General features: G+C 42.7%; 1 protein-coding gene across 1 annotated transcript; it reads right to left on the reverse strand.

Annotated features, from left to right (window-relative positions):
- Positions 1-49: 49 nt before the first annotated feature.
- LYPD1 (LY6/PLAUR domain containing 1) lies at positions 50-26,907 on the reverse strand (the record flags this gene model as incomplete). The annotated part of the gene is given in 4 exon segments (XM_081009566.1): positions 50-288; positions 21,421-21,558; positions 24,786-24,803; positions 24,806-26,907. Coding segments are annotated over 4 exon segments (492 nt in total). The 5' UTR covers positions 24,903-26,907.
- Between the last annotated feature and the right edge of the window lie 808 nt (positions 26,908-27,715).

Genomic DNA, 27,715 nt, shown 5'->3' on the forward strand with positions numbered 1-27,715 from the left:
TGTCTGGACAAAACGATGCCAACAACAACAAAAAATCTTCCATTAGAGTTCAGCAGTGTACTGGTGTTAAAAATGCCAAGCTAGAGAGCAGTATGGTTGTTAATACACCAGCCCTGGGCATGGTGCCAGAGTTTCCTCTCTTCTTTGGCCTGGGCCCATTGCAGAGTGGAGTATTGCAGCAGCTTATACAAACAGAGTTTATCTTCCCTGGAGTACAGAAAGTCTGGTATCCGGCAGAGGTCATGAGGCAAGCTGCAGAGGATGCGCAGGACTTGCGATACAGGATCCCTGTGACACAGAACAAAAGTTTATTTAGCCTGATATGAACAAACATGCTTTCTACTGTATGTTAGCTCTTTTTTTTATTTAAACAGACTGCCAAGTTTTCCGTAATAGTGGTTCTGATTCTCAGCGCGTTTCCAAAGGATTTAGCCCACCATCACCTGTTGTGTATCTTAGCAGGAAATGTAGGGCTTTAAATAAATGGCACTATTCTTAAGCCCCCCCCCCCTTCTGCTTTTGCTTTCCACAAAGCCTGGAAAATGCAAAATCAATACATTTGGGGCATACAGCACTTAAAACTTTAAAAGTTGTACCTATTAAAGATTTGAGTACATGTAAGTTTGATCACATTCCAAACAGCATTATGGGAGCTTAAGGAGACCCACGATTGTTTTTATGCTTCTGATTTGCAACGTGCTAAAAGGAAGTTCTCCTTTTACACACTTTCTGCAGGGAGGAAATGAGCCCCAAACAAAGAAAAAGCTCATGGGAGAATTTGGAGTCTACAGAGCAATACTCACAAACACAAAAGTTATAAATATTCTCTCTCTCCATCCTTGTAACTAGGCTGCTGTAGGAAGTTGGATAAACAGAAGTCAGAACGAAATGACTTGCCTTGTAAGAAGCCCTCTAGAGACTGTTCTGCACCTTTTTTTAATTGAATGCGTGTAATATGTACATTAAATATGTATTTTAAATTTTACGTGTGTGTGTGTGTGTACAATACAAATACACTCACACAAACCAAATTGGTTCAGAGGGAGTTAAGAACAGCACACAGGGTGGGGGGCGTTGTTCCATCTGGCAAGCTGTTATGCAGACAGAATGTTTGTATTAACACAGTGTTGAATTCCACCTGATCCATAGAACATTGCATGGAAAACCACATTTTATGAGCAGGAAAATGGAACAGAACAGATGAGTTTTACTAAACTTAGCAATCCTGTGAGTAAAAGCTGTAAGCTGCACCGCACACACTAATAAAGAGGGCTACGTTATTAGTATATTACGTTATATACGTTCTATGTATTAGAACCCAGGCATGGTACCCTAAAAGGTTCATGATTTTGGAGACAATGCTCTTGGAGAATAAACTTCCATAGCTTGTGGGAAATACAACACGTGAGAAACTTGAATTTAAATGGAATTTAATGGAAATGGAGTGGATCCCCCCCCCCCGCCCCACATAGCAGATACTGTATACTTATGATTAAGGTTTATTCACTTGAATTGGGTTAGTGGACCAGCCTACAGTTAAGTCTATGGTATTATGTATATGGACCATGTACACAGTCCAATTAAATCTAGGAAATGAGAAGTCTGCCTGCTTTACTAATGTAAGTCTTGACAGCTGTTTATGCTTATTATAATTTATTGGTTTCCTTCATTTATGTAGCTGCATTCACCCAACAGTTTTATTCCATTTCCCCAAACCCCATTCCCAGATCATATTTGAGTTTCCACACAACATAGAAGCCATTTCCAGAAAACTAATGGAACACAACACAGATTAAGTGCTCTTTCTATGTTACTTAGTTCCAGGGGAGGGAAATCCCCCCTGACCTAGAAAATCATGGAAGTGACTAAATTTGGATAAGTATACCAGCATATGGTTCTTTCCTGCTGCTTTCATGGTTGAATCATAGACAAATAGAAGCCCACACGGGTGGGAGGGGTGGTGGAGCAGTGAATGAATATTCAGTGACATTCATTGTTGGGTCAAACCACAACTGGTGTGAATGAAATTTAGCATGACATACAGGTATAGAGGTCAAAAAGCCACAGTTCCATAACAAAACTAGTATTGCAGTCTGAAATGAACACTAGAAAGCAGGACAGAAGCACTAGCATTATAATCAGGAATTGTAGCGTTGAAAGGGACCCCAAGGATCATCTAGTCCAACCCCTGGCAGTGCTGGAATATGCAACTGTCCCATACTGGGATTGAACCTGCAACCTTGGCATCAGCACCACACTATAACCAACTGACCTATCCAGGTTTTATGCAATATTCATCATGTATGAGTACACCAGTAATCAAGAAAATACATGCATATAGGGTGGCTTATTCTATTCTCTTAGTAAAATACCGGTAAGTATCTTTCTACCTTTTTTATCCTACTTAGTGGATAAAGATTGAAGCCACTTTCAGACACGTTTCTAGCAGAACACTTGCAAAAGCTCCCTACACCAGTAGGTGACGGTTATACCAACTTCTGCCTAATTGGGTTGGCTTTGGCATGGTGTGGATTGAGATTAACCCCACTGTAAATGGAAGGGCTTCCTCCTTTCATTCGCAGAAGAGACCAGAATCCAGTAGGGCTCCATGTCAGAGGAAAAGATGGAGCAATTTTTGCTAATCATACCTGTCTCATCACCACCCTCCAGAAATGTTCCAGAGGATTTCCCAACTCCCCATAACACCTTTTCATGAGGCACAGGGGTATGGCAACAGGCAACAATTGCCTCCTCAACCCTTCAGCATGAGTGGAACTCTGCTCATCACAAGTCCAAACTCAGATATCTAAGCTAGGTGTCAAATGGCTACTTAAACCACAATTGACCTCACCGGAATATCTAGTTGCCACTTTAGGGCAAGATAGGTCTAAAGTCTTATTTTTCAAATAATGGACTGACTCTGATTGATTCTCAGTTAAACACCCGGCTAGCTCAGATGACAAACTTGAGCCAGGTTAAGAACTTTGAGAACTTAAAGAAAAGTAGTCACTTTATCCTGGGGCAGTCCACATATATATGGCCTATTTCTACCTCTTTTTCTAAACGGTGACACAGTCTATTTATAACGTAAGAATATTCTTCACAACTACGAGCATAGTGGTGGGGTGGGGTAAGCAAAGACAGGCCACAACATTTAGCTATAACGTTACTCACTCTTCCTGCCCAAGCTGCGCAGAAAAAAGCATTTTGGTTCCTGATACTCATTCCAATTGTGCAGATCCTACAGAATGTGGTATTGGTGTGTGAAAACAGTTAACATCCAATGATCTCCAGATGGTGGAGATGTCAGGCACCATGCTAGTGCCCAGGCATCTTCACTTGGTCGCAGGTGGCCAATAAGGTGCAAAATGCACTTGGCGCCTGGCTAATTTCAAACACGGAATCCAGACCATTGTGATCAGCATCCTTGCAGAACGTGAATTTTACGGGAGATTACTATTTCCTGCATTGTTGCTGGCACGTGGTCATGGCAGCTGCAGCAGGCACAGCTCTTTACAGCAGGGAAAGAGAACCTGCGACTCCCCAGATGTTTGGCTCAAATTCCAGTCATTCCCAGCCAGCCTTGCCAGTTATCAAGGGTAGGAGCTGTAGCCCAGCTGCCTTTAGCACATCTGTGAGAATTGCTGCAGATATACTAACAGAGGGCCTGAAATGTAAAGGAATTCAAGACCAATTGCTCTGCAAGAAATAAGAATCTCAAAAAAGGGCATATCTCCTAATTGCTTAAGGAGTTCACTGTGGATTACCAGAGCTTGTTGCACATGCCTCACTCCGCAGCTAAAGTCACAAAAACAAAATAACTAAAGGATCAAAATGCTGCCACATAGCTATGCCTCCTTGTGTGCAACAGATAATAAGGGTTTTCAATTGTAAAAACAAGTCATGTATTTATTTCCTTCACATTTCGCACAGGAACAGCAGATGAAAGAGACCATATCAGTCCTTGAAAGCTGAATGCAAACTGAAAAACCTCAGGTGAAAGGTTTCATATCTGTCTTTCAGCGGTAACAACCCTGCAGCTACTTAAATATCTGAATAACACAAAGAGCCAAATGAGGTAAAATGCTCATAAAATGTAGCTCAATGCCAAGCTTTTCATTTAGGGCATTGGGATGAGCTGTGTTTAATCCTTCTATTCAAAAGACCTAATGGTGCAACAGCTGAGCGTCCAATCAAACCTGCAGGAATTCATCTTTCAGTGGCAAACACTCTGAAACCATCAGTTCCATGCTGGCGTTTCAGTCACATTGAACAACAAATGCAGCAGTGGTAACTCACTAATCTGCCAATCTAATGTCACTTTTATCATCCATTACCATAAACTGAACAGCTCATCTAGAAACATCTCATAGAAACAAATTATCACAAGTGAAACCTTTTGCATTTCACAGGACAATGATACGGCACATAATGTCTATAGTCACGACAACTAACAAAACTTTGCAATGTCTGGTGGAACAATTGGCATCTTCCCACACAAGCTGCAATCCAGTGCACACTTACCTGGAAGCCCCACTGAATTCCGTGGGACTTGCTTCTGCATAAATGTGAATAGGATTGTGCTGGTATAGTAGCTCAACCAACCTGTCATTAAATGTGTCTGCTCATTTAATACCTTCCTCGAGAGACTATGGAGTCTTCAGTGCCTCTGTGTTAGTCCCCTGATCTCTTTTCCCAATGCTGTTATTTCTAGAAAAAACTAATTCCTAGGAGTGCCTCTGGGCTAAGCAATAATTTAAAAAGGGAGCAAGTTTCTTCCTTTCATTTCTTCTTTCTCTCTTTTTTTGTAGCATAGCACCAAACAACACGTTCAGGTTGCAGAAACCAGAAATCACATACACTGGAGTTTTCTTGATTTCTGTCAAGTTAGCACACTGAGATGGGTCCATACAAAGTTAGCTCCCCTTGGGACTTATCGTCACCAGTATGAGAAGTTAGTAATGATTTAACTTAAAACTCATCGATTGCAATGGAAGATAAATGCAACTGACTCCGTTTAGTTCCAAGCCACTGGAATTACAAATGCCAAGATTGTTTGCATCTAAAAAGACATACTTTGTGCTCCCACCTGAAATATCACTAAAAACCTGAAAGCTAGGTGTGGCAGCTCCAATGTTATGCAACTTCCTCCCCCAAAGATGCATCTAACACCTTCATTATGCAATCCACGTCATATGCTGCAGATGCCCTGGAACTTCATTGTGAATGGTGGGTAAGAAATCGAAACTATAAAAGAGTACCGACCAATAACTTTTCATAAATTACCTGTGTTGTGAAATAAATTTTAGCTTATGCAAGCTGGGCTTCACTACTGATTGAATAATAATCAGCGTGTACTATGTTTCTCCTTAACTACATTTCTAAAAAAGCAAGAACTGTTTTTACCAAATGGTGCTATCCTAATACTAGAGAAAAGGTGAGGACTGGATTCCTAACAGGAGCTAACCCATCTTTGTATTCTTGACTTGGAATTTGATGAACATCCTTTGGCTTTGATAGTTTTGCATTGCTTATACTACAAATAAGTTTCTACTCAGAAAGGAATCTGTCACCGTGTAGCTAGGCCTACTGGATGTGTTGAAATGACACAGAGACCCATTCATAACCAACCATTGAATATATGTCATGGGATATTTTCCCCTGTTCTGGCCTGGCCAATCGCCATCTGTGGCCAAGAAACAGGTTAGCCATACAAAGACCAAGTCACCAAGTAGATTCTAGTTTCCAGTGTCTACCCATTTCCTTTATCCCTCTTGCTCTGTGATCATTATCCTTTTATGATCATAAAGCCAATTCATGAAACACTCTCTTTCCCCATTATGTATTGCACTGATGACAGCTCATTTAGGAATATAAAATGGGTGGCAGAATCTTTTGTTGGGAACTTCTGCACCAGGTGATACCAAAAAGCAATCCATGTCTTAATGAGAACTAATTTGAACCAAATAATTATGCTATATATATAGATAACTGCACCACATAATGCAATAAAACTGTTAGCACATCTGCAAAGCTAATGGGTCCAGTACGGTTTCAAATTGGATGGGGACCATTTGTTGAGGTCCCTGCATTGCAGCGAGTTGGACTATATGACCCTTGGGATCCCTTCCAACTCTACAATTCTATGATCCTATGATAATATACAGCCTCCATCATTCCTCAATAAAACTCAATGAACCTCCAGGTGGGATTGTGCCCTGTGTTCCACTCCAGGACAACCCCACCAACAGAAATGTATATTTTTTTAAAAAAAAAATGAAGAATCACCTTCCCCACTGGCAGACTCCTCTACAGCATCTTAATTCCATTTGCACACAGAATTAGTCCTTCCATTTGTGGAAGTCTAATTAGGATCCAGGCCCTAGCCTTTTTACATGGAGAAATTTTTGCATTACATTTTCTCTCTCACTCTCCCAACTCCCTCTCTCATTTGCAGACTTGGTCATAATTCATGTCAATCTCTGCTGCCTCCATTAAATTTAATTTTCAGCACATCATATAGACAGGCTAGTAATTAATAATTATTCTTTTCTTAATGATACACTTTTGTGATTTATGACTGTTTTCTCTTGGATGTTATTCCCATTTGTTTGTTCATAAAGACAAGATTGAATACCTTGTGCGTAAACTGATAAAGGCTTTTCAGCTCACTCCTGATAAGGGTCTCCTGTAAATGGGCCCATTTATCTCTCCTTTCTCAAACTTTCTCTCGTGTGTGTGTGTGTGTGTGTGTGTGTGTGAGAGAGAGAGAGAGAGAGAGAGAGAGAGAGAGAGAGAGAGAGAGAATTTCTTTTAAAGCATTTGCTTTGATGGAAGTGTCAATCCACACTTACAAATTACCTGTTCTTTCTTCCCCTCCAGATAGTATTCCTTACCTCCTCTCAAATTACATTGTGTTTAGTTCTAACTAACCAAAATTTTAATATACAGTTGCAGAACCACATTCAGATCTTTTAAAATCGCATTTATATTCCACCTTTTCGCTAAGGCACTCAAAGAACCATGGTGTACACGGTTCTCCTCCTCCTGCTGGGGGAGGCTCAGCGTAGTAGACTGAGAGGCAGTGACTAGCCCAAAGTCTCTGAGTGAGTTTCATGGCTGAGTGTGGATCTGAACCCTGGACTCCTGGGTTATAGAATCGTAGAGTTGTAAGAGACCTGAAGGGTCATCTAGTCCAACCCCCTGCAATGCAGAAACCTCAGCTAAAGCATCCATGACAGATGGCCATCTAACCTCTGCTTTAAAACCTCCATACTGCTGGTAAGTCCAAGAATGTATGGACAGCATATCAAAGTTTTGTCTTTCTTATAAAATAAATGTACTGTATGCTGGTAAATTTAAGGAGAGCCCTGCTGGATCAGGCCACAGACCTATCTAGTCCAGCTTTCCCTTTCCCACAGCAGCTATCTCTGGGAAGCCTACAAGCAAGCTATGAGAGGAACAGCGCTCTCTGGCTGCTGCTCGCTAGCAATTCGGAGGCACAATACCTCTGATACTGGAAATAAAAGAACCTGATCAGGATTAAGAGTCATTAATCTGTCTCTTTTAAAGCCATCCAATTATGTACCAATCGCAACATCCCGTGGAAATGAATTCCCAAGTATTTCCTTTTGACTGTCTTGAATCTCTCCCACCCTGCAGTTTCATTAGCCAAACCTAGGTCCAAGTAGTATGAGAGAAGGAGAGAACCTCTCTCCCCACTTCCTCCACACCATGAATTATTTCATCCTTACTCACGTTTTTAATAAACCATAAATATTGGGACCTTTTTTCAAAAGGGAGTTGTCTCAGACCTGATCACTTTGGTCCCATCTTAGCACCATCTACACTATAGAGAAAGGACCGTATCTCAGAAGGTATGTGCAGAAGAGGGCATATTTACCTGGGAAAAGAGGAGATATGATAGCCATTTTCAAATATCTGAAGGGCTGTCACATAGGACTTGAGGGTAGGACTTGAACCAATGGCTTTAAGTTGCAGGAAAGGAGATTCTGACTAAACACACGGAAAAACTTTCTGACAGTAAGAGCTGTTTGACAGTGGAACAGTCTCCCTTCGGAGGTTGTGGACTCTCCTTCCTTGGAGGTTTATAGGCAGAGGTTAGATGGCCATCTGTCATGGATGCTTTTAGCTGAGATTCCTGCATTGCAGGGGGTTGGACTAGATGACCCTTGGGATCCCTTCCAACTACCCAGAACAATGTGGACAGGAGGAAAGAATTGTTCCACCTGGCAAGCAGAAATGCTTGCATTGATGAAATAATCATAAGAATGCAATGCTGAATTCCTCCTCACAGTATTCCAAGACTTTATACAGATTTGCATAAAGGCAGTAAGATATTGCTTGTCTCATTTTCAACCATTTCCCTAATGGTCCCTGACAGGGAATTGACCTTTTTAATAGCTGCCACATTGAGTGTTTACACTAAACTGACCACAATAACCCCATGATCCCTTGCCTGGTCACCCAGTCTTTGGTATACATGTGAAGCTATCATTCTTTTGCCCCAGTGTGCAACGCTGATAGTTTCCTTATATTCCCAAATAATTAATCATGTGAGATGAAACTTTAGTACAAAATTTACAATTCTGTAAGTATTCATTCCTGAAGATGAAGACTCTGTTTTCTGTCACCTTTTCTATTCTGATACTTTGATCCATTCTTTCAGGTCCAAATAACAGAGTAGAACAGACATATTCTCAGGTATATAACCTACAAGGAATCTTTATAAAGATTCCGAAATGACTCTGAAAAGCAGACTCTCCCTATTGGATATACAGGGTGAGTCTTTTAAAAGACACCCTGTGGAACATGTGTACTCTGTATTCACGGGGCCTCTTTTAAAGGACTCACCCTGTATATATTATTTTATTAAAAGATTTTGAAACAACACCCTTCATAAATTAGTAATCAAGGTAGCGTAAAAGTAAGACCAAAGAGATCAATACCTATGTAGACACAACCATAAAACAGAGTACGTGATGTGTCCTTTTACCAAATATATTCTCATAACCTTTGCTATAGCATTTCTCACAAGAATCCCTGTCTATCGTTGTTGACCAGTCAGAGCAAGCACTGTTTTCATATATTTTATCCAATGGAACTCAAAATGTATTAGAAGTGGGGGTGATGCAGTAGCATTGTGTATAAAAAGCAGCACACTGTTTAATTTGTGTAATGTTTCACTAAATTATTACCATTCTGCTTTAAGAGTGAGATGCTTCTAGTAACTCTTTAACATGCTTTCCTTATGTACACAAATGAAGTAATCCGTCAAATAATCTGTTTTGGCAGGAGGAATTTTTATGAGATAAGATACTACATTCCTCGAAGGGCTGATTTATGCAAGGGCTGATTATGTGGCAAGCATTCCTGTTGTGTGTACACTGATGATTGCACTGCCTAACACCATAAGCAGTAAACAAAATGTACACATCTCCAAAATGTCAGGGGTAAGCAGTGAATAATCCAAAGGATGCTGCTGTGGGACTACTGCAGTTTCCCAGGAGTGTTTTAAGATATTTGTCTTCCCTTCATGAGTTTACTGTATAGTGTTCAGCACAGCAAACATGGGTGTGCAAGAGCATCTTGTGTAGAATGAGCACGTATATATTCTACATGAGATGCTCTTGCACACCCATATACAGTATTCCTATATGCATTAAAAAAAATGTAAGGCTGTCACTACACCGCTCACAATGGAGGGTTGTGTTGTTTTTTGCCGCACTACTAGATTTGCATAAAGTCAGCAGGAGCAGGGGATAAAAGAGATGGCAGGTTGCGCAGCAGCAGAGCCCATGTGATGGGAGTGAGAAGAGAGATCACTGAAAATGAAAAGGGGGTGGTTTAAAACAACAGCAGAATAAAGCAGAGATGGAAGGAGACAGAGGAGATTGGTGGTTTTAAACAGCAGAGATTTAAATAAAGCAGTGATGGAGCAACACTGAGAGGGGGGAAACATTTGAAACAATGGGAGAGATTTGAGTGAGCAGGAGGTGACACAGGGGGAAAGGGACAATGTTTTCATACAGCAAGAAGGGAGTTACTCAAACTTATGCCATTGTTTGAGCAAAGCAAGAAGAACAGAATGCCGAAAAGAAAAGAAAAATGGCTGTCCTGAACTTCTCCCTCTTCATCAACTGCCTCATGTGAGAAAGATAAAAGTTGCAGGAAAGGGGGAAGGAAGGAGATATTGGAATTGGGTTGAAGATTAAAGTAGGGGTGTGGAATGGCCCGAAGAACAGGAAGGGGTGGAGGCTTGTTAATTGGGAAGATGAACAGGGTGCTTAGTATTTGCATTGTGTGGGAGGGAAGAAGATGCAGGAACTCAACATGGGGGTGGTTTGTATGGGGGGGGTCTTAAAAAATCAGCTAAAGTCTATGTTGTCCGACTATCTCCTTCCTAAACTTTCAAGCAAACCATATATGGCACTGACTTACAGATACATGTATGGCTCATAGTGTACAACTCAATTAACGCCACAGATAAATGGCTGTATCCATGATATTCCTAATGCAGTTGTAGGTTGGGCTACTGCCGCATTTCTACTTTATAATGAGATCCAGCTTTGGAGACAGTGTGGGGACTGGCATGCTGCTTTTATCTGTGGAGTCATTGAAGCAAAGTTTAGGCATGTTGTTTTCCTCAGTTGTTCTTAAGCCTTCTTGTAAATGGTATACGGAACCATTTTAATGTGCAATCCCATATGTGAATGGAGTCTGGATCCATACCCTGATTGTCCAATAACGTTTAGGAAATTTGGAATATGCCATTCAGGTACGCACGCAATTAACCTCCCTGCTACACAGATTGTTCCTCCTTTCCCCTTCCATTGTTTTCTTTAACTGTGGTGTACCTTTACGTCTAAATCAGTGCACCAGCGAGGATTGCTCTCATCACCAGATTTGCAAACCTCAGTGATTGGTATTGGTGTGTGTGTGTGTGTGTGTGTGTGTGTGTGTGTAGAATCTTGTTATAGTTAATCTAGGCACATATGCATATTTAAAACAACACTGAAGTTAAAACAACAATGGAAAGATGGAATTTATGTAGGAAAGGCTATGTGAGCCCATAACAAAATGTCTGAGCATCAAGACTGAGAATATGACATTGACATCTACAGCCACCATAGTTTTATGAGACAGCTTCATTGTTTTGTCTGCAAACAGCACCCTACCACTGATTGTTTGAAGTGCTTTCAGTTCTTTTTGACAGCATCATTAGCAGTAATAGTACTATAAAATTTCTAGCCCTTTGGTGTTTTGGGTTTAGCAGTGGATAAGAGTACTCAGATGTTTGCTCAGAGATCCGACCAATAAAATGTAAAGGATTGCTGGCATTAAATCCACTTGTCATTATAATAAACTTTTAGAAGGGAAGGGGAGTGTAGTGCATAGATCTGGGTAGGTCACTGCAAATTGTTCTGGAATTTATTCATTTATATGTGAAATTTAAACCACACTCTAGTAGTCTGGAAGCTTAGAACTGAACTGCTAAGATAGCAGCCTGTGGGCACCATATCTGATCATTGTATATCCCCTCAGAACAAGTCCAAGAAATGGAAAAACATAAAAAGCTATTGTCCATATCATTGTGAGAAATTAAAGTCGCTCAACCAGAAATTGCAACTTCCTTTTAAAATAATCCATCAATTTTTTGCATTTTATTCTTTTCATGTTTTTTTCCAAATCATAAACTACTTCAAGTCAACTTCTAGCTCCATCACTGCTTTACTGTGTTTAAAAGTACTAAAAAAAAAAAGCAATTTATTATAAGCTCTCCATGGTTTCACCTTATCTAATGCACTTAATTTAGTTCATCTCCTGCTTCCTTTGTAGTGTTACAGGCAACCGTAAGATTGGAAGCAATTTATTAATAAGAGAACATGCCCTACAGCTTTAGCATCTGAAAACACTTCCTGAATGGTAATATATCTGAAGCTCAGAATTTATAGCATATAGTGAAAGTTAATAACATATACCATAATTCTTTTATTGCATGCAGCCTTGTTTATCATCAACAGAAAGGAGCTGGGTGCTTCAGATATGGGCAACTATAAAGTTATTCCAGACAAACACTGCCAGTAAGGAACTGGCTGCAATGCCTCTACAGTGGTACCTTGGGTTAAGAACTTAATTTGTTCTGGAGGTCTGTTCTTAACCTGAAACTGTTCTTAACCTGAGGTACCACTTTAGCTAATGGGACCTCCCGCTGCCACCGCCGCGCCATTTCTGTTCTCATCCTGAGGTAAAGTTCTTAACCTGAGGTACTATTTCTGGGTTAGCGGAGTCTGTAACCTGAAGCATCTGTAACCTAAAGCGTCTGTAACCCGAGGTACCACTGTAGTTGGTGAAGGTGTCCAGGAGCCAAGGCAGCAAATGTCCCTGCTTCTCCCTCTGGGAAGCCTATTTCATTAATAACTTATTGGAAGAGATGCACATCTCCTCATCCTTTCTTGTTAAGCCTTACCACTCCAGTACGATGGAGTATCCTGTCCAAACGCATTTTAAACTGTGTAATACGGAATGCATGCCCCATTATTTTTAAAAGGACTGTATTAAGGAGAGGACTGTGCTTCTAAGCAAAAAAGCCCTCTTACCAGTGCAGACTCCTGGGAAGTAACCCCCTCCCCACGGTAGATTTACATCTATTTTATTTTTATATATTAATTTTCATGCCACCCTTCATCCGAGGATCACAGGGCGGTTTACAATATCTACACACACAGTATTTAATACAGAGTTTAAAAGTTAATGTGCAGCTCAGGCACATTAGTGTGAGGGCCTCCCGAGAAATTATTCTGATCCTCCACTCATTGATTTGGTGGCAATGGTGAAAAGAAAAACCATTGAAGTAGACACAGCACTGAAGTAGGTGGACACAAAGATGTGGATACAAAGAACCATCTCTAAAATCATCATGTCAATCATTTGATGAGCAGGGCAGAAAAATAAACCTTTCTCAACTGATCAGAGGCGTACTTAGGCGCCCTTGTGCCCTTGGCAAGAAGATATATTAACACTCCCCCTCAGGCTCTTGGCAATCGCTGTCCATCTCCCCCCCCCCCACAAGCCCCTTCTAATAGTGCCAACCAGAGGTGCCCAGAAGTGTCTGTGGGGGCCTGGTCTGGCCCCCAGAGAAGTTGAGGAGAAGCTGGGGGAGCACATGCACAGGCTCCTAGCCACTCTGAGCCACAGTCGAAAGGTGTGATTTGGCAGGAGCCAACCTGCGACTAATCTACTCAGGAGGGGAAAACTGTGTGCCATTGTGTACAAATAAATGAGGTTGTGGGAGAGCCACTTCCCCCAAGGATTGGCTGAATTGAAATTTTTCAGTTTTTAAAATGTTGTCAATATGTAAATGTGAGTAATATACAATTTTTCAGCCTTTCTTAAGTAAGGGGGGGGGGGAATGTGCACCTTTAACATAGATGCAACTAGTATGTCACCTTTTCCCGGGAGAGGTTCCTCTACCTTTTGACAGGTGGGTGAAAAACAAAAACTCAGCAACTGATTGTTTTGTACTGCAGCTGTACTGTAGTAAAAGCTTCACTAGATATATATATTTGCTCATCATGGTCATAGTAAGGCAAAACTGAATGCAACAGCCGTTGAATTACACATGCAGCAGATCAATGAGTTAAATAATTAAGGGGAACTTTTTCAAAATTAGTTTTTCTTTTGGTTTCTGATAATTAGTACGAAAATAACTTGTTTTGCAGAGCTTTAAAAACAGCATTTATTAATCTGCACTGTACCCAGTTTTCTAACATACTAGCTGAAGTACACAATTACAGTAATTGCTTTAATTGCACTGCAGCATTTTATACAACCTTGCATGCACAGGAAAATGCCACTGTAAACTGAACAAATGTATTTTTAAAATCCCAAACATTTAATTTAAGGGAATCATGTTGCTGGTAAATTCAGTTGCAGTAGAAATTCAGCTCTCTGGACTGTTTGTCATTATGGCTTCTAGTTTTTCACTTTATTAGTTTCTTTTTTAAAAAAGTAAAGTATTTAAGCCCAAGCCCATACCACTATTTTTCAGGTTCTCTTACAAATGATATAACACAGCTTATACCCGAAGAATGGAGTAGAAACAATGGGAAATATGTGCTTAAAAGCCGCATAACAGTAAAAGTTCAGAAACTGTTATTTATATATATATATATATATATATATATATATATATATATATCACTAGTTGGATAGCCACCTAACCCCCCCTTTTTTTCTTCCTTCTTCCTACTCTCAATTTCTTTCTCCATATTTATTTGCCATGATGGGGAAATTGAATTTAGACAACTAATATCAAGAACCAAGCTCCCAAAGTACTCTCCATGGGATATGCTTTGCACTCCATGCTGGGATGAAGCAAAATACTGTATATTGATGGCAATCACTAACTGCCACCAGCTTTGTTGCTGAATACTTTCCTTAATTAGCGATAAATATTTGTCACAATTACAAAAGCTAGTTTGCACTGCGTTTCTTGAAATTGCAATGACAGCATTTTTTCAGGCATGCCTACTTATAAGTAAGTCCTACTCAATTCAATGGCACTAACCTCCAGGAAAGTGTATATAGAATTGCAGCCTACGTCTGAATTCTTGCACCCTTTTGCTATTCTGATGATGTATTTCACTAACAGAGAGAACTTCCTTGTACAGTGGTACCTCGGGTTAAGAACTTAATTCGTTCTGTGAGACTGTTCTTAACCTGAGACTGTTCTTAACCTGAAGCACCACTTTAGCTAATGGGGCCTCCTGCTGCTGCCGCCGCGCTGCCGGAACACGATTTCTGTTCTCATCCTGAAGCAAAGTTCTTAACCTGAAGCACTATTTTTTGGGTTAGTGGAGTCTGTAACCTGAAGCGTATGTAACCCGAGGTACCACTGTAGTTGTATGGTAGCATGTGGTGTATTTATATTTTATTTATCATTAGTTCACTTATTTCTTATTCAAAGCAGCATACAAAGGATTCCCTTATGCCCAGACCTGAGCCCTCCTTACCTTACATGCTTGTGTGACTCAAGTTATGAAATTTGCCTTGAAATCTAAGCAACTTTGAAGGCAAGTTCTCACATTTTGAAAATATTGTCAGCTAGCAAAGTTTTATTAAAATGCCATTAAAATACGCAACTCTAAACTCACTTGGAACCAATTCCCATTGAGTTCAATGGAATCACTTCAAAATATGCCTAGTTAGAATACGACTTGTGCAAGTATGTGTTCCTAGTGACCCTGGGAATGACTGTACACCTGGTAAGATGTTCTTGTTTTATGGTCTTCTCCACTAATAGCTTCCTGGTCTCAAAGCAAAGAGGGCATTAGTCCTTAAAAAGAAACTGGTGATTTCAAATGGTTCAGCCTCAGTTTGCAAGAGCACCACTAATAATTTTATTATTTATATGCCATCCATATAACTGTTCTTATCTTGTGATGGTGCATTGGCATGCTTTACATCAGGCATCCCCAACCTTCGTTCCTCTAGATTTTTTGGACTACAATTCCCATCATCCCTGACCACTGGTCCCGTTAGCTAGGGATCATGGGGGTTGTAGGCCAAAACATCTGGAGGGCCACAGATTGGGGATGCCTGCTTTACATCGTTCTCCGAGTACAGTCTAAAGACACTTCATACAGCCAGCTTGCTGCACCACCTAGGTATGGTCAATACCTGGATGGGTTATCCTCTTGGGGGATGCTGCCTTGAGTTGTATGATAATAAGGCAGGCAGGAGACAAATGATATATATCTCACAGGTGCAGTTGGTGTGAGAATCAGACTATAGATTTGGAAGGGGAATTCTGTCTTATTTTATTTAGTTCATTCAGCAACAGAATACCCTTATACTCACATTATTGTCCATGATTTGGCTGTGTCCCTCCATTTTAAACGTACTAGATATCCTGTGCCTCTCTCACAATTTAAAATTTATTTTGGCACTCACTGCCAAAGCTACTGTTCCATTGACACTACTTCGCCTTCTTCTCTGTTCTGCTGGTTTCCTACACACATCAGTCTGAGGTTTCGCACATGCAAAGTATCAACCAGAATATAATCCATAACATGTCTTTACACTCAGTCACCCTATTTACCTCTCTACATGTATAATCTAAACTCCTTCATCCTCCACTATCTCTGAAAACTTTGGGTTGCGTCCAACAGCTGGCTTTGAACTGCTAAGCAGAAAGCACTGCCACTTACGTGAGGAAGAGTATCCCATTTTTACCAATTTCCTCCACACATCTACTGCAGCCCATCACACTCCTTATCCCATACTATTCCAGAGTGTTCCACAGCTGTCAAGAGCAGCATTGCATGGGACAATTTGTAGGTGGAATCAACAAAAATCAGGTGTCTCACTTTACGGAAGTGCTTTTCGCTAGTGAAAATCCACTATTTCTACAACCATTTGGTCTCTTTAATTAGGCAATGAAAGTATGTTGCATTGTTTGTAGAAATGTCTACCCAGTAAGCCTGATGTGATTATTTTATGGGTTGCTTAGTATCCACACTAAATAATCTATAATCAAAGCTATTACTCTGTTTTTAAATTTGGATTTTCTGAAATTTCTCTGTCAGTCATATGTTTTGTCTACAGACAGACTGAATCTGATTTGGATACTGCTAGAAACTACTCTAGTAAAGGTTTGTATGTTGGCTTGTGTAACTTACAAATGGGTCTGTCTTGACCAATAATCATGTTCAATGAAGTACATTCTAATTCATTTACATGGCACTTAATTATAAACTGGTTTATCATTCTTTATTAGCTAACTATCTGAGCTGAGCCACAACAATTCCGTTTCCAAATGAAGAAATGGCACCGGGAGATCTAAAATTGCCGGGGGGGGGGGCGTCCCACAAGCTAAGATTTGAATCCAAGTCAAATATGCCAATATCTTTCAAATATCCTAAAAGGTGTCAAGATGGTGAAAAGCCAAACTACTTCATAATTACAAAAGGAACTGAAAATAATGCAGCAGGTCTTAGGGTGTTGTTATATAAACCTTTTGGTGCGTACACATTTAGTGTAGTCAACATTATGTATGTGGAAATCTGTTTGCACATGAGGGTTTTCCTGACCCTTCCTCCCTGTAGCCCCCTGTATCCTTCAGGGAAGAAAACCTGGTATGTGGTGCATGGGCTTCAACAACATGCAGAATCATTAAAAGTTAGTGTGAGGCAGTTTGCATAAACAAGCTGCTTCCATCTGACTGTCAGCATTTCTGTCTCCAGCTGCAGCTTCTGAACCATCTCCCACGCCTTTCCTAAGGATTGTCTGATCCACAGGCGAAACTTATCATGGGCCCATGAGACTGCAATGGAGTGGGAGGGGGAATTGGGAAAGCCCATTACACACAGATAAGTCTGCTCATATAACATTGGCGACTGTATACAGTTTTGGTTGCACTGTCGTTAAAAGAACAAGTTGAAGAAAATTAATGCAGCTTTTTGGACTACTGTTTTAAGACCTTCCTGTAAGCAAAGACTGAAGAGCCTAGAACTTATTGCGGGGGGCGGGGAGAGGCATACTAAGATTGGAGGATGGTATGAGAGAGATTTGCAAAACTGAACAACTGGGCATAGCATTAAAAACAAACAAACCCAAAGCATTGCTTCAATACTAGGCTATAATTTGTAATGGTTCACACAGTTCATAATTAATGCATGGGATTCACTATCACAAGATGTGGTTGTAATCACTGGTTTTGAAGAGTCTCTCACACACACACATACACACACGTTAATGGAGAATAGTTCTATCCAGGACTGTTAGCTACAATACCTAAAATCACAGCAGTATGCCTGTTCTGAGCCCCAGATAATAGAACTAAGAACGGGGGGGGGGGGGGGAGGGCGTCGTTCAGTTTGACTTTCCAAAAACATCACATTGGACCAACATCCATCTAATGTACAGAGTGGCCAATCTAAAAAGGCCATTCTTACGTTTTTGATCACAAGTGGGAAATCTGTGGCCCTCCAGATATTGTTGGACTACAAGTCCTATCATCCCGGATCATTGGTCATGTTGGTGGGGGCTGATGGCAGTTGGCAGTCCAACAACATCTGAGAAATCACAGGTTCCCTATTTTATCTGGATTATGATAAAAGGGAGACTCTGGTGCCTGGGTTCTGTGTAACAAACCAAAAAATTCAGTACAGAAATTGACCTGCGTAGGTGTCAGCATTCCATTTAATGAATACGAACAAACATGTGTGTCACATTCCCGCCATTATCATGTAGATAATATATATAACTGTATGTAAGTAAGTGATCCTATATATTGCAAAACAGGAAAATAGCTAAATGCATGTTCAAGTGTGTGGATCCATTGGCTTACTGATTTGGACCATTAACATGGTTTCAATTAAATTATTATTATTATTATTATTATTATTATTATTATTTGCCTGCCCTTAACCATAAGGTCCTAGGATGGTTGCAACAATTTAAAATACAACATTGCCTTAAAAAAAAAGTACAAAATATGTTGCATTTCACTTTGAAGTAAGATTTACAGAAACCTTAATTATGCGCACTGAGAGAAATATCTTACTAAAGAAAACAACTATTAAATCTATACTAATTTGATTTTAGCCCTAGTAGTCAAAAGGAGAACCTGTAATTGCAAGATTGCAATTTTATTTATTTTATATATTGGGTTAAAAATTCAAACTGAGTGGCTCTCTTTGAATAAGAAATCTCTTCAGTGCTGAACAAGTGTAAAAGTAAGCAGCATTGGGAAATGGTATGTTAAATGTTGAGCTAGACATGTGCTAAAGCATAGGAATGTGGCAAATTTTTTGGTACACATTTTTAAGTATCTGTAAGCAAACAAAAATCTAGCTGAACACAATCGCACCAGAGGTAATTATTTGAGCCCTGAATTGTTTCACAGTACCCTGTAACCTACCATCTCTTGGATTTAGCTACTCATAACCTGATCCTAAGCACATATATGGAGCTAAGTCTTACTAGCGTGAATGAAATTTTCTTGTAAGAGTGCTCAGTATCACAACCTTGACCCCACTGATTGCAATGGGAAAAAACTGATTTAAAAATCAAAGTGTTGTTGCCTTGCCTATTGGGTTAACTGCAGACTGGGATGTCTTTGATATAGGTAAGAATATATATAAATGTCATCAATCATGGAAACTCCTGATCAAAGTTACAAATATATTTACGTATGAAATTAAGCAGACCAGTAAGATAGTATGTGTACTGCTGCTTGATATGCATAGGGAAAGTTCTGCTGTTAAGTCAGGTACTATTGTTACAACTTGATACAAGATTCATAGGTTGAGTAATTCAAAGAAAAAATATCGTTTAAAATGCCTCTCTCTTACTGAAGCCATTACAAATCAATTTCTCTCCAGTGGGGAAAGCATATTTATGTCACTCTAAATGTTTTAAGATCCAATTAGAACGGTTCTTACTTTGAACTTAACATAGTCATGGTAGCTTTATCAATCAGTTTCAAAATCCAGTAGTAAATCTGATTTTTTAAAAACTCCAACAAATTCATCACTTTAAAAATCTAGGTATCCCAAAGGTTTAAGCAAGCCATTCCCAGATAAAGGCCTACTGCTAGCACAGATTTTTCTGCCTCGCTAACCTTCAGCTTAAAAGATTACCAAAATGGTTTCTGGGAGGCTGTTAAAAGTTTTAAATTGCAAGTTGAAATAAAAATATTATGGCCAGAAGAAGCAATGCTCAAAAAGCACAACTAAGGAAAACACTTTAACATTTCCGCTGGGATGTTGTTAATGGCCTTTCAGCCCCCTCCCATTCAATCCACTGAAGTCTCTCTATATTTTTACAAAAATGTGAATGTTCTGCTTGTGTTATTGTGAGAGTCTTTAAAACTGTATTTCAGATACCTTTCCAAAATTGCTTTTAAGTTTTAAAGAGCATCATAATGTGTTAAATTTCTCTCTAGCAGGAGGATTTCCAGGTAGTATTAGGATTAAGAGGAAATGTTTGCTCTGTGTTGTGCATTCAAATGTTTACGTGTTGAACTTGGGAGTATATATTTTTATTGCATACTTTCAGAGAGCAGAGACAGATCTTTTCCCACCACCACTGTTCAATTCTTTACAGCTTCACAGATCATTTAGAAGATTAGTGCTTTTATTTACAGGATTTCTACCTGGAGTAGGAATGTACTGAACTGCCAATTCTCACCCATTCATTTTCACAGGTTTTAAAGAGGAAACAAATTACAAAACGCTGGTCACCAATAATGGTTATTGTGGCACTTGTTTCATTTACCACAAAAAAGGCCCACTTTACTAAACAACCATTGGTTTGTTGCTGTTGTTATTTTTATGATTAACAAACCAAATATATTGTAATTATATATTTATGTCTTCCATTATCAGATAGGTCCCAGTGTTATTGACATGGGTACTGAAGCATTCCTAGTTCAACAGGCATAACTTGTTGATCTCCTTAGCAAATATATTCTACTCCTCCCAAGATGGATGATAATCTTCCATGTCAGTGATACACAATATTCTCTGCATCTTCTATCGTCTTGCTTTTGTATGTCCCAATTTCATCCCTCTAGAGATTTCAAAGCCAGATATGATTTCAGGAAGGGTTAGAATCAGTGGTTTTACATGGGCTTTCCCATAGATGCCAAAGACCTTTTCCCCCCTAGGTACAATTGTAAATCCAAACCTGTTTGATAGCAACTAGCATGGATCACGTGATCTATGCTGCTTTAAAAATATATAACCCTTCCATGTTGCATGGTTTGGTACACAGAAGAACAATTTATGTTATCAACATTTTCAGCCAACAGACTGTCAGCTACTTTTGCAAAGCATGCCCTTTTGTGTGAAATTCTACATGGGAAATAAATGATCTAGGACCCTTATTCCCAAGACCAAAGCAGAGCCTCCTAACCTTCAGCCCATCTTATGCAATTCCATTATATTTAATGGCCGAAAGCTCAGTTCACCACATCCGCTCTCCCTAAAGATCAACCACTGGGTATGTGACTTGCTAGAGTAAATAACGGCAGCTACTAATTCAATACATTTCCCTCCAACTGATGGGAAAAGGCCCGTGTAATTAACTGTAATGAGATTAAATGAACTTGTTATTAATTCCAGAGTATTCTAAAGAGGTCTGAGGCTTCAAGTGTTGTTTTATTGTACTTTTGATAACTTATTTTAAGTAAGCTTCAGCATTTACAATGTAAAGTGGAAGGATGAACCCTGTGACATACAGCAGAATAAATGAATGGCATGGTTAATGATTCAAATCAAAATAAAGGTGTTATAAACATGCATTTGAATTACCTATGGAGTTGAGTTAGACAGGAAATAAAATGAAAAAGGAAGAGACTTAATGAGAAAGAACTGATATAGTTTACCCTACCTGTACTTTGTTCCATGACTTCCTTTTGACACATATCTTGGACATTCACAGTGCAATTCACTATGAACTCTGGGGACGAGCAATCATTATTTAGCTGAAATTCCTCACACTGATAGCACTGTATTTGCAAAGCAAATCCTAGAATAGAAAGAAACATTATTTAGCATGTGCTAAGAATAATTTTTAATGCAGAAATTCTGTATTTCTATAGGAATAAGCCCCATTGAACTTAATAGGACTTATTTCATAAGCATAAAGACTTGCAGTAAGCAAGCAAGTCCCATTGATTCAGTAGCACTTACTTTTGAGCAGTCATGCTTAGGATTGTGCTGTATATTAAGTTTCCTTTTATTTAATTTCTCGCATATACACACACATACACACTCATTCATTCTCTATTTGGCTGTAACCGTTGTCCTTTTAGCTAACACCATGGTTTAAGCATATAGTATCCTTTAATAATCTGCCAACTTTAATCCACATCAGACCTTTAAACATGGGCAAAACTCATTATCAGTTATGTTTGCTTCCAAGTTTTCAAACCCTTCTGGCTTCATCAACCTAAACTGTATCCAGCAGGGGGCAGAATGAACAATAATGAGCAGTATCAAAATTGATCTGTTTTGCTCACCATCTTTTCCTCTCTGCTTTTCCTTCTTAAAAGGTTTGGTGTAGGGTTGTGGTTTTTTTTAAGCACTAGGCTTTTAAAAAGCAAGCAAATGACCGAAAAAGTAAACCACCTAATAGATGTGCTCCAGAGCTTTTCTGTGCCAAAGGGTTTACTTAACTACTAATTAATTGCAATGATTTAATTACTATTTTGCCATGCACAATTACAGCTGCAAAGCATCCTTAGCTTCCCTCTTTTATCATGCAAACGAGGGTCCTTCTGGAAGTTTAAGGCGAGGGCCGGGGGAGTTTCCCCATATTTACTGTCTGCTGGAGCTGCGCCTGAGCAAGGGCATCCATCCTAGATCTCCCAGCGCTCCTGGAGGATTTGGGTGCTACGGAAAGAGCCGGACGGGATAGCCAACGCCGCCCCACACCTATTGACAGTCGAGGGCACTTGGGAGGGAAGCTGTGCTTTTAGCAATGTCTCCTTAAAATGAAGTGCGATCATTGGAAGGAGCGGTTTGATCGGGCTATCACGCAGGGAACTGGCTTCAGCGCGGTCACAGCGGAGAATGAAGCTCAGCTAGTCATTTAGCTGCCCAAGGATGCCTGAATAGTTGCCATTACTCAGCCGAGTTTCCTCCCCATTCAACTCGTGGGGCCAAGCAGTAGGTATCTGGGCTGTTTTACTTAAACAGGTGCCTGCTGGCTCCTGGCGGGCAGCCCTAGCGTTGTTGCTCCTTAAGGTAGTTTGCAGGAGAACTACTAACACTCCCCACCAAAGGGCTCTGCAAGGAACACGGGGGTTGGGAGGGTAACCGTGACGCACAGACCGAGAAGAATCCTCTGTTCCGAGGGTTGCTAGTTGGCTACTAAGCGGAGGGCTTCCCGGGCAACCGCTTGCCAGTGTGAATCGTCACCCCTCCCCGGGAAATAGGGGGAAGGAGACTCGCGGGAGCGATGGGGCGGGGGCGGCTGCTCTACGGCTTGCTGCGATCTGCCCGCGGAAGTTCCCAGGGCTTGTCTGGGAAGCTCGCCTCGGCAGCGTCCCTTAGGCAGCGCAAGTGGACTGCTTCCAGACAGATCCCAAGCGAGTTCTCCTTGGAAAGCCGAGTTTCTCTTCCAGAAACAAGCGCAGCAGGGATGGGCAAGCAAGCTTTCCTTGCTGCTGTGAGCGAGACCTCGGGAAGCGGACGGGTTCCAGAGGCGGCGATGACCACGGGTGGTCTGCGTGACCCCGCGCATTTCTCGGGAGAGGCACACAGAGGAGCCAGGGTCCGGCGGTGGCTCAAGCTGGCAGGCCAGAGCTGCCGGCGAGACGGTAGCAAAAGGAGCAGCCGCCGCCGCCTTCTTGGCTGGCTGGGGCGGGAGCTGCAGAGTTGGTGCCAGCAGCAGCAGCTGTTGAATGGCAGGCGCGAACTTTGCAGAGTGTCGGCGAGGAGTCCTTGGCACCGGGCAGGCACCGATTCGAGTCGGCGGGGCGGGGGTTGGGGGTCGGCTACGGCGGGCGTCCCCTCTTACCTGGCGCCAGCAACAATCCCCAGAAAGTTGTCGCCACGGCGAGGAGCCACATCCTCTTGGAGCCGTCGGAGGGGCTGGCGGTGGCGGTAGGAGACGCTGGCCAAGGCACGGCAGCTCTCAGCAGAAGCAGCAGCCGGGCGACGCCGGGAGAGCCGCGCACCTCTGCCTCGTCGGACTGGTGCGAGTGCTGCAGCCGCTGCGGAGAGGAGCTCCGGGGGCAGCAGGCGACGCCTCAGCCCGCATCGCCCGCCCGAGCCCCGGCTCCCTCTCGTCCTCCCTGCGAGAGCTCCCTCCAGCCTCGCCGGAGTTGAGAGACTGAAACTACAGCGGAAGACGCCTAGCCAAGAAGAGGCGACGGAGAGGAGGGCGGGGAGAGAGAGAGACCCACCGAATAACCCTCACCCGCCTTCCCGGGGTCACGTGGTGCCCCCTCCCCCCTTTCCTGCAGGGGGGAAGGAGGGAGAAAGTTTATGGAGACAGGCAGAATCCTTCAGCTTGGAGAGGCGAAGGGGGAGGAGCCCCTCCCACCCTCCAAACACCTGCACGCGCCGCAGCTGCGATGGGGGAGGAGGCCGGCGGTCAGCCACTCAGTTCCCACCTGCGGGGCTAACGCGGAAGCTTCTCCGACGCAGCCGCGTCCCCAGTTGGATTGGTACGGAAAGATCGGCACTCATCTAACACCCAGCTGTACAATAGCCCCTTCGTGGACCAACTTTAAACAGCTGCTTACTCTTTTGCTCAGGCTTCTCTCTCTGCCCACCAGGGTCTTCTCTCCCTCTGTCACTCACGCTCACTTTCACGCTGTCTCCCCCTTTCATACCCTCGCCAGATTCCTCCGCCGCCTTAGGACGGTGTGTGGTTGTGAGACTCCCTCTCCCCCACTTAAAACAATGATCAGTTTTCCTAAGCAGCCTTTAAAACGAATGAATGAATAAATAAAACCACACAAACGCTGTGGAGATGCAATAGTCAAAATGACTCATCGAGAGTGGATTAGTTGGCTGCTACAATCAATCAACCACTTTCAAGTAATTTTGCAATTAGTGGCTAATAGGTGGGTTTCCTCCGCTGATTGCCGCCACCTCCCAGCCCCTCCGCGCTTTTATGGGCGCGATTGTGGTTGTGCGAGCACATTAATTGGCCGTAGACGACGTGAACTGGAACCAAGGCCATGGGGGGGGGGGGGGGTTCGCGCTCTGAGAGCCAACGAGGCAGGGGAGCCATTCACTTACCCGCCCGCTGTAGGAGGCCGCGGCCTGTCCCATGCCTATAGCGCCTTCCACCGGTGTGGTGTCTGTATTGGAGCGTCTCGTCTCCAGTGCGCCCAGGGTGGGCGACGCTTCTTCCATCCTAGATTATATACGTTGCGCTTTTGCCGCCTGTTGTAACTGCCTGAGGCACTTGGAAAAGAGAGGAAGCCTCTCTCGGGCGCGGGAAAAAGGCCGCCCTTTCCGCACAGAGACAGCCGCGAGGGACAACAAACGGAGCCGTGCAAAGAAAGGAGCTCGTTTTGGTCTGGGCTTTTCCCAGGGCGATGCCTTCTGCTCCTAAATAATCGGCACATATCAAGCAGTGGCAGCTTCAGTGCCCTGTCCCCAATAGTTTCAACCTGGTGCAGGGACCGCAGGGCCGGCTCATGTTGTGGAGCAGGTGGAGAACAGCTTGAGGTTGCTGCGGATGGGTTGGGGGGTGTCTAAGGGTAGTAGGCTAATACCTAAGATGTCACGATCGCACAGGTCACAGTATAGGCGTGCACACCGGCACACATTCATCTCCTCCACTGGAGAGGGATGTGCTTGGTGTTTATGTTTCTCCTGTCTTTCATGTGGCGCTTTGGCAGCATTTGAGGCGGCAGCTTGCTGAACTGACTGCAGAGAAGGTGAAGGGTGCTCTCCTGGGAGGCCGAGCGGATGCGCCAAGTCGTCTCCCGGCCAAAATTATTTCTGTACTTTCGAGAGAGAACATACCCGACACCCTTGAGGACTAGAAACGGACTTTTAAGAAAACGAAAGAGGGATGAGTTGTAAAATGCCCCCATTCGGTGCCAGATTGCTAAATTTGCGCAAGCATCCTGATGGTGTGGATGCACGAAATGCTCACCTAAGGTGCTCCCCCCGCACAAAGAGGGTAGCCTGAGCAGTTGCTGAAGGCTACGTTATGGGTTTACTTGCATAGAGGCTGTCAAGTTTTGAACCAGGAAGTCAGTGTTCAAATCTTGTCTCTGCTCTGAATTTATGCTAACTTTAACCTAAGCAGTTTCCCTTCATGCAACACGGGGGAAAATAATTCTTACTTGTAAGGGTCGCAAAGCGTGAAGCGCTCTGAATACTTGAGAGCGATATGCAAACATTTAATACAATTAGTTTGCACAAGTCAGAGAAAAGCATCTGTTGCTGCTTTTTATTCCCTGGATACGTGTTCCTGAAGCAGAGATGGGGAACCTCTGGTCCTCCAGATACGGGTGAAGCACAACTGCCACCATTCCTGGGCACTGATAATGCGGACTGGGGCTCATGGGACTAGGAGTCCAAACAGATCGGGTTCGCTATCCCTGTTCTGAACTCTGTCTAGTAACACTGGGTGAATCAACAGGGCGCGTGGGTTAACGTTTTGCGCGCCTCCCGCGTGCATTCAGAGAGGCATGCGTGGGCAGCCTCTTTTCTCAGACTCTTAAAAAAAAAAGTGCGGCGACTGTACACTGACAGCGTCCACCAAACAACTCACACGCTACTGCGAGGCAGCGGGGAGGAAGTGACGCTGTGCAGTAGTGAGGAGGCGCCAATGCGCTCTAACCAAACAACCAAATAGGCGAGCTTAAACGAGTGAAGGCTTTGCGCAAGCGTGTGTGCGTGTAGGATTAGGTGGTCAAAAGGGCGCGCGCTCAGGCACGCACCACCGCCCGCCTCGCTCGCTCATCTTTTTGGCGGGAAAAACGAAGGACGAGGCGCGAGGACGACGGCACTGCCTCCCGCGCGAAAAGGGTCTTACGGAACGGAGAACGCACGCTCTTCAGCGTTTTCAGCCAAGTGTTGCTGAGCACCGGGAAAGCGCTTCGTTCTGTGGGAAAACAACGCGCCAAGCGGCCCTTCGGAGCGCGCCGCCTACTACCTGCCTGCCGCTCTCGCGCGCTGCTGTGCTCCAAAGGCGCGAAACCTCACCCCGCTCCCATCAGCACGGCCCGGAGCGATTGTGTGTGTGTGTGCGCGCGCGCGCGCTTGACTCGCTGAAAAGCGCCTTCTGCAGCCCGCGCAGCCTCTTCCAACCTGAGAAAAATGAGCCAAACAGGCAGCAAATGGGAAAGGGGGACCGGCAGGCAGCCTATCCTCCACATAAGTTTAAGCTTGATAACATTATGGCAATACAGCTGGAGGGGGCGCCAGGTTGGCGAAATAAGAGTTAAAGCATCTCTCATGCCTTACCTTAGTGCTGCAGAGGGGGCGGCAGTCGGGGATCGCTTCTCGCCTTCTAGGATTTACCAAAAAATTTAAAAAAATGAAGTGAGGGCCTGGGCGTCGTTTCTTGGCAATTGGGGACTATTCAGGGCAATCCTATACACGTCCAAGAAGCGAGCTTGAGGGAGCTCAGTGGGACTCACTCTCTGACTGGTAACGGAAGCTTAGGCTTCACCATGTTTCATGCCAGTGACACAAAGGACGTAAGAAAATAAAATAAATATAACGCACGCGCCTTATAAACGGGCAGCCTTCTTTTTATCAGGGCTCAGACCCCTGTCCCATTTATCTCCATGCCTGCAGTTCTGTGGCGGCTTCACTTTGTTGCTGGAGCACTTTATCTCCCATAAGATTATGTGTCTAAAGCTGTTCCATTACCACTTGCACCCGCCTCTGATGGCTTTTTCCAGCCTCATCTCTCCGAGACCTTTCTTTGCTTTTCATCATTCACCCAATCTTTTCTCAGAGAGAGAGAATGAGAGCTAGAGAGAAATCGCTAGAGAGGTTTGAATTAAGCTTAAATTACTTCTTAGTTGCCATGTAGAAAATTCATTTGACTGATTTTGCATCCTATCTGCACATACATTAGCAGAGAAGCATACCAGGCAAGCTTGGTTTGAGAAGGGAAATGGCTGGAGAATCATTAGTATACAGCTGTGTATTTTGTTGCAGTTGGTCCTCCTGTCTATAAATATTGCTTCTTTATATTT

This window comes from Podarcis pityusensis (genome assembly GCF_964106645.2).
Source record: "Podarcis pityusensis genome assembly, chromosome: 1".
Taxonomy (NCBI): domain Eukaryota; kingdom Metazoa; phylum Chordata; class Lepidosauria; order Squamata; family Lacertidae; genus Podarcis; species Podarcis pityusensis.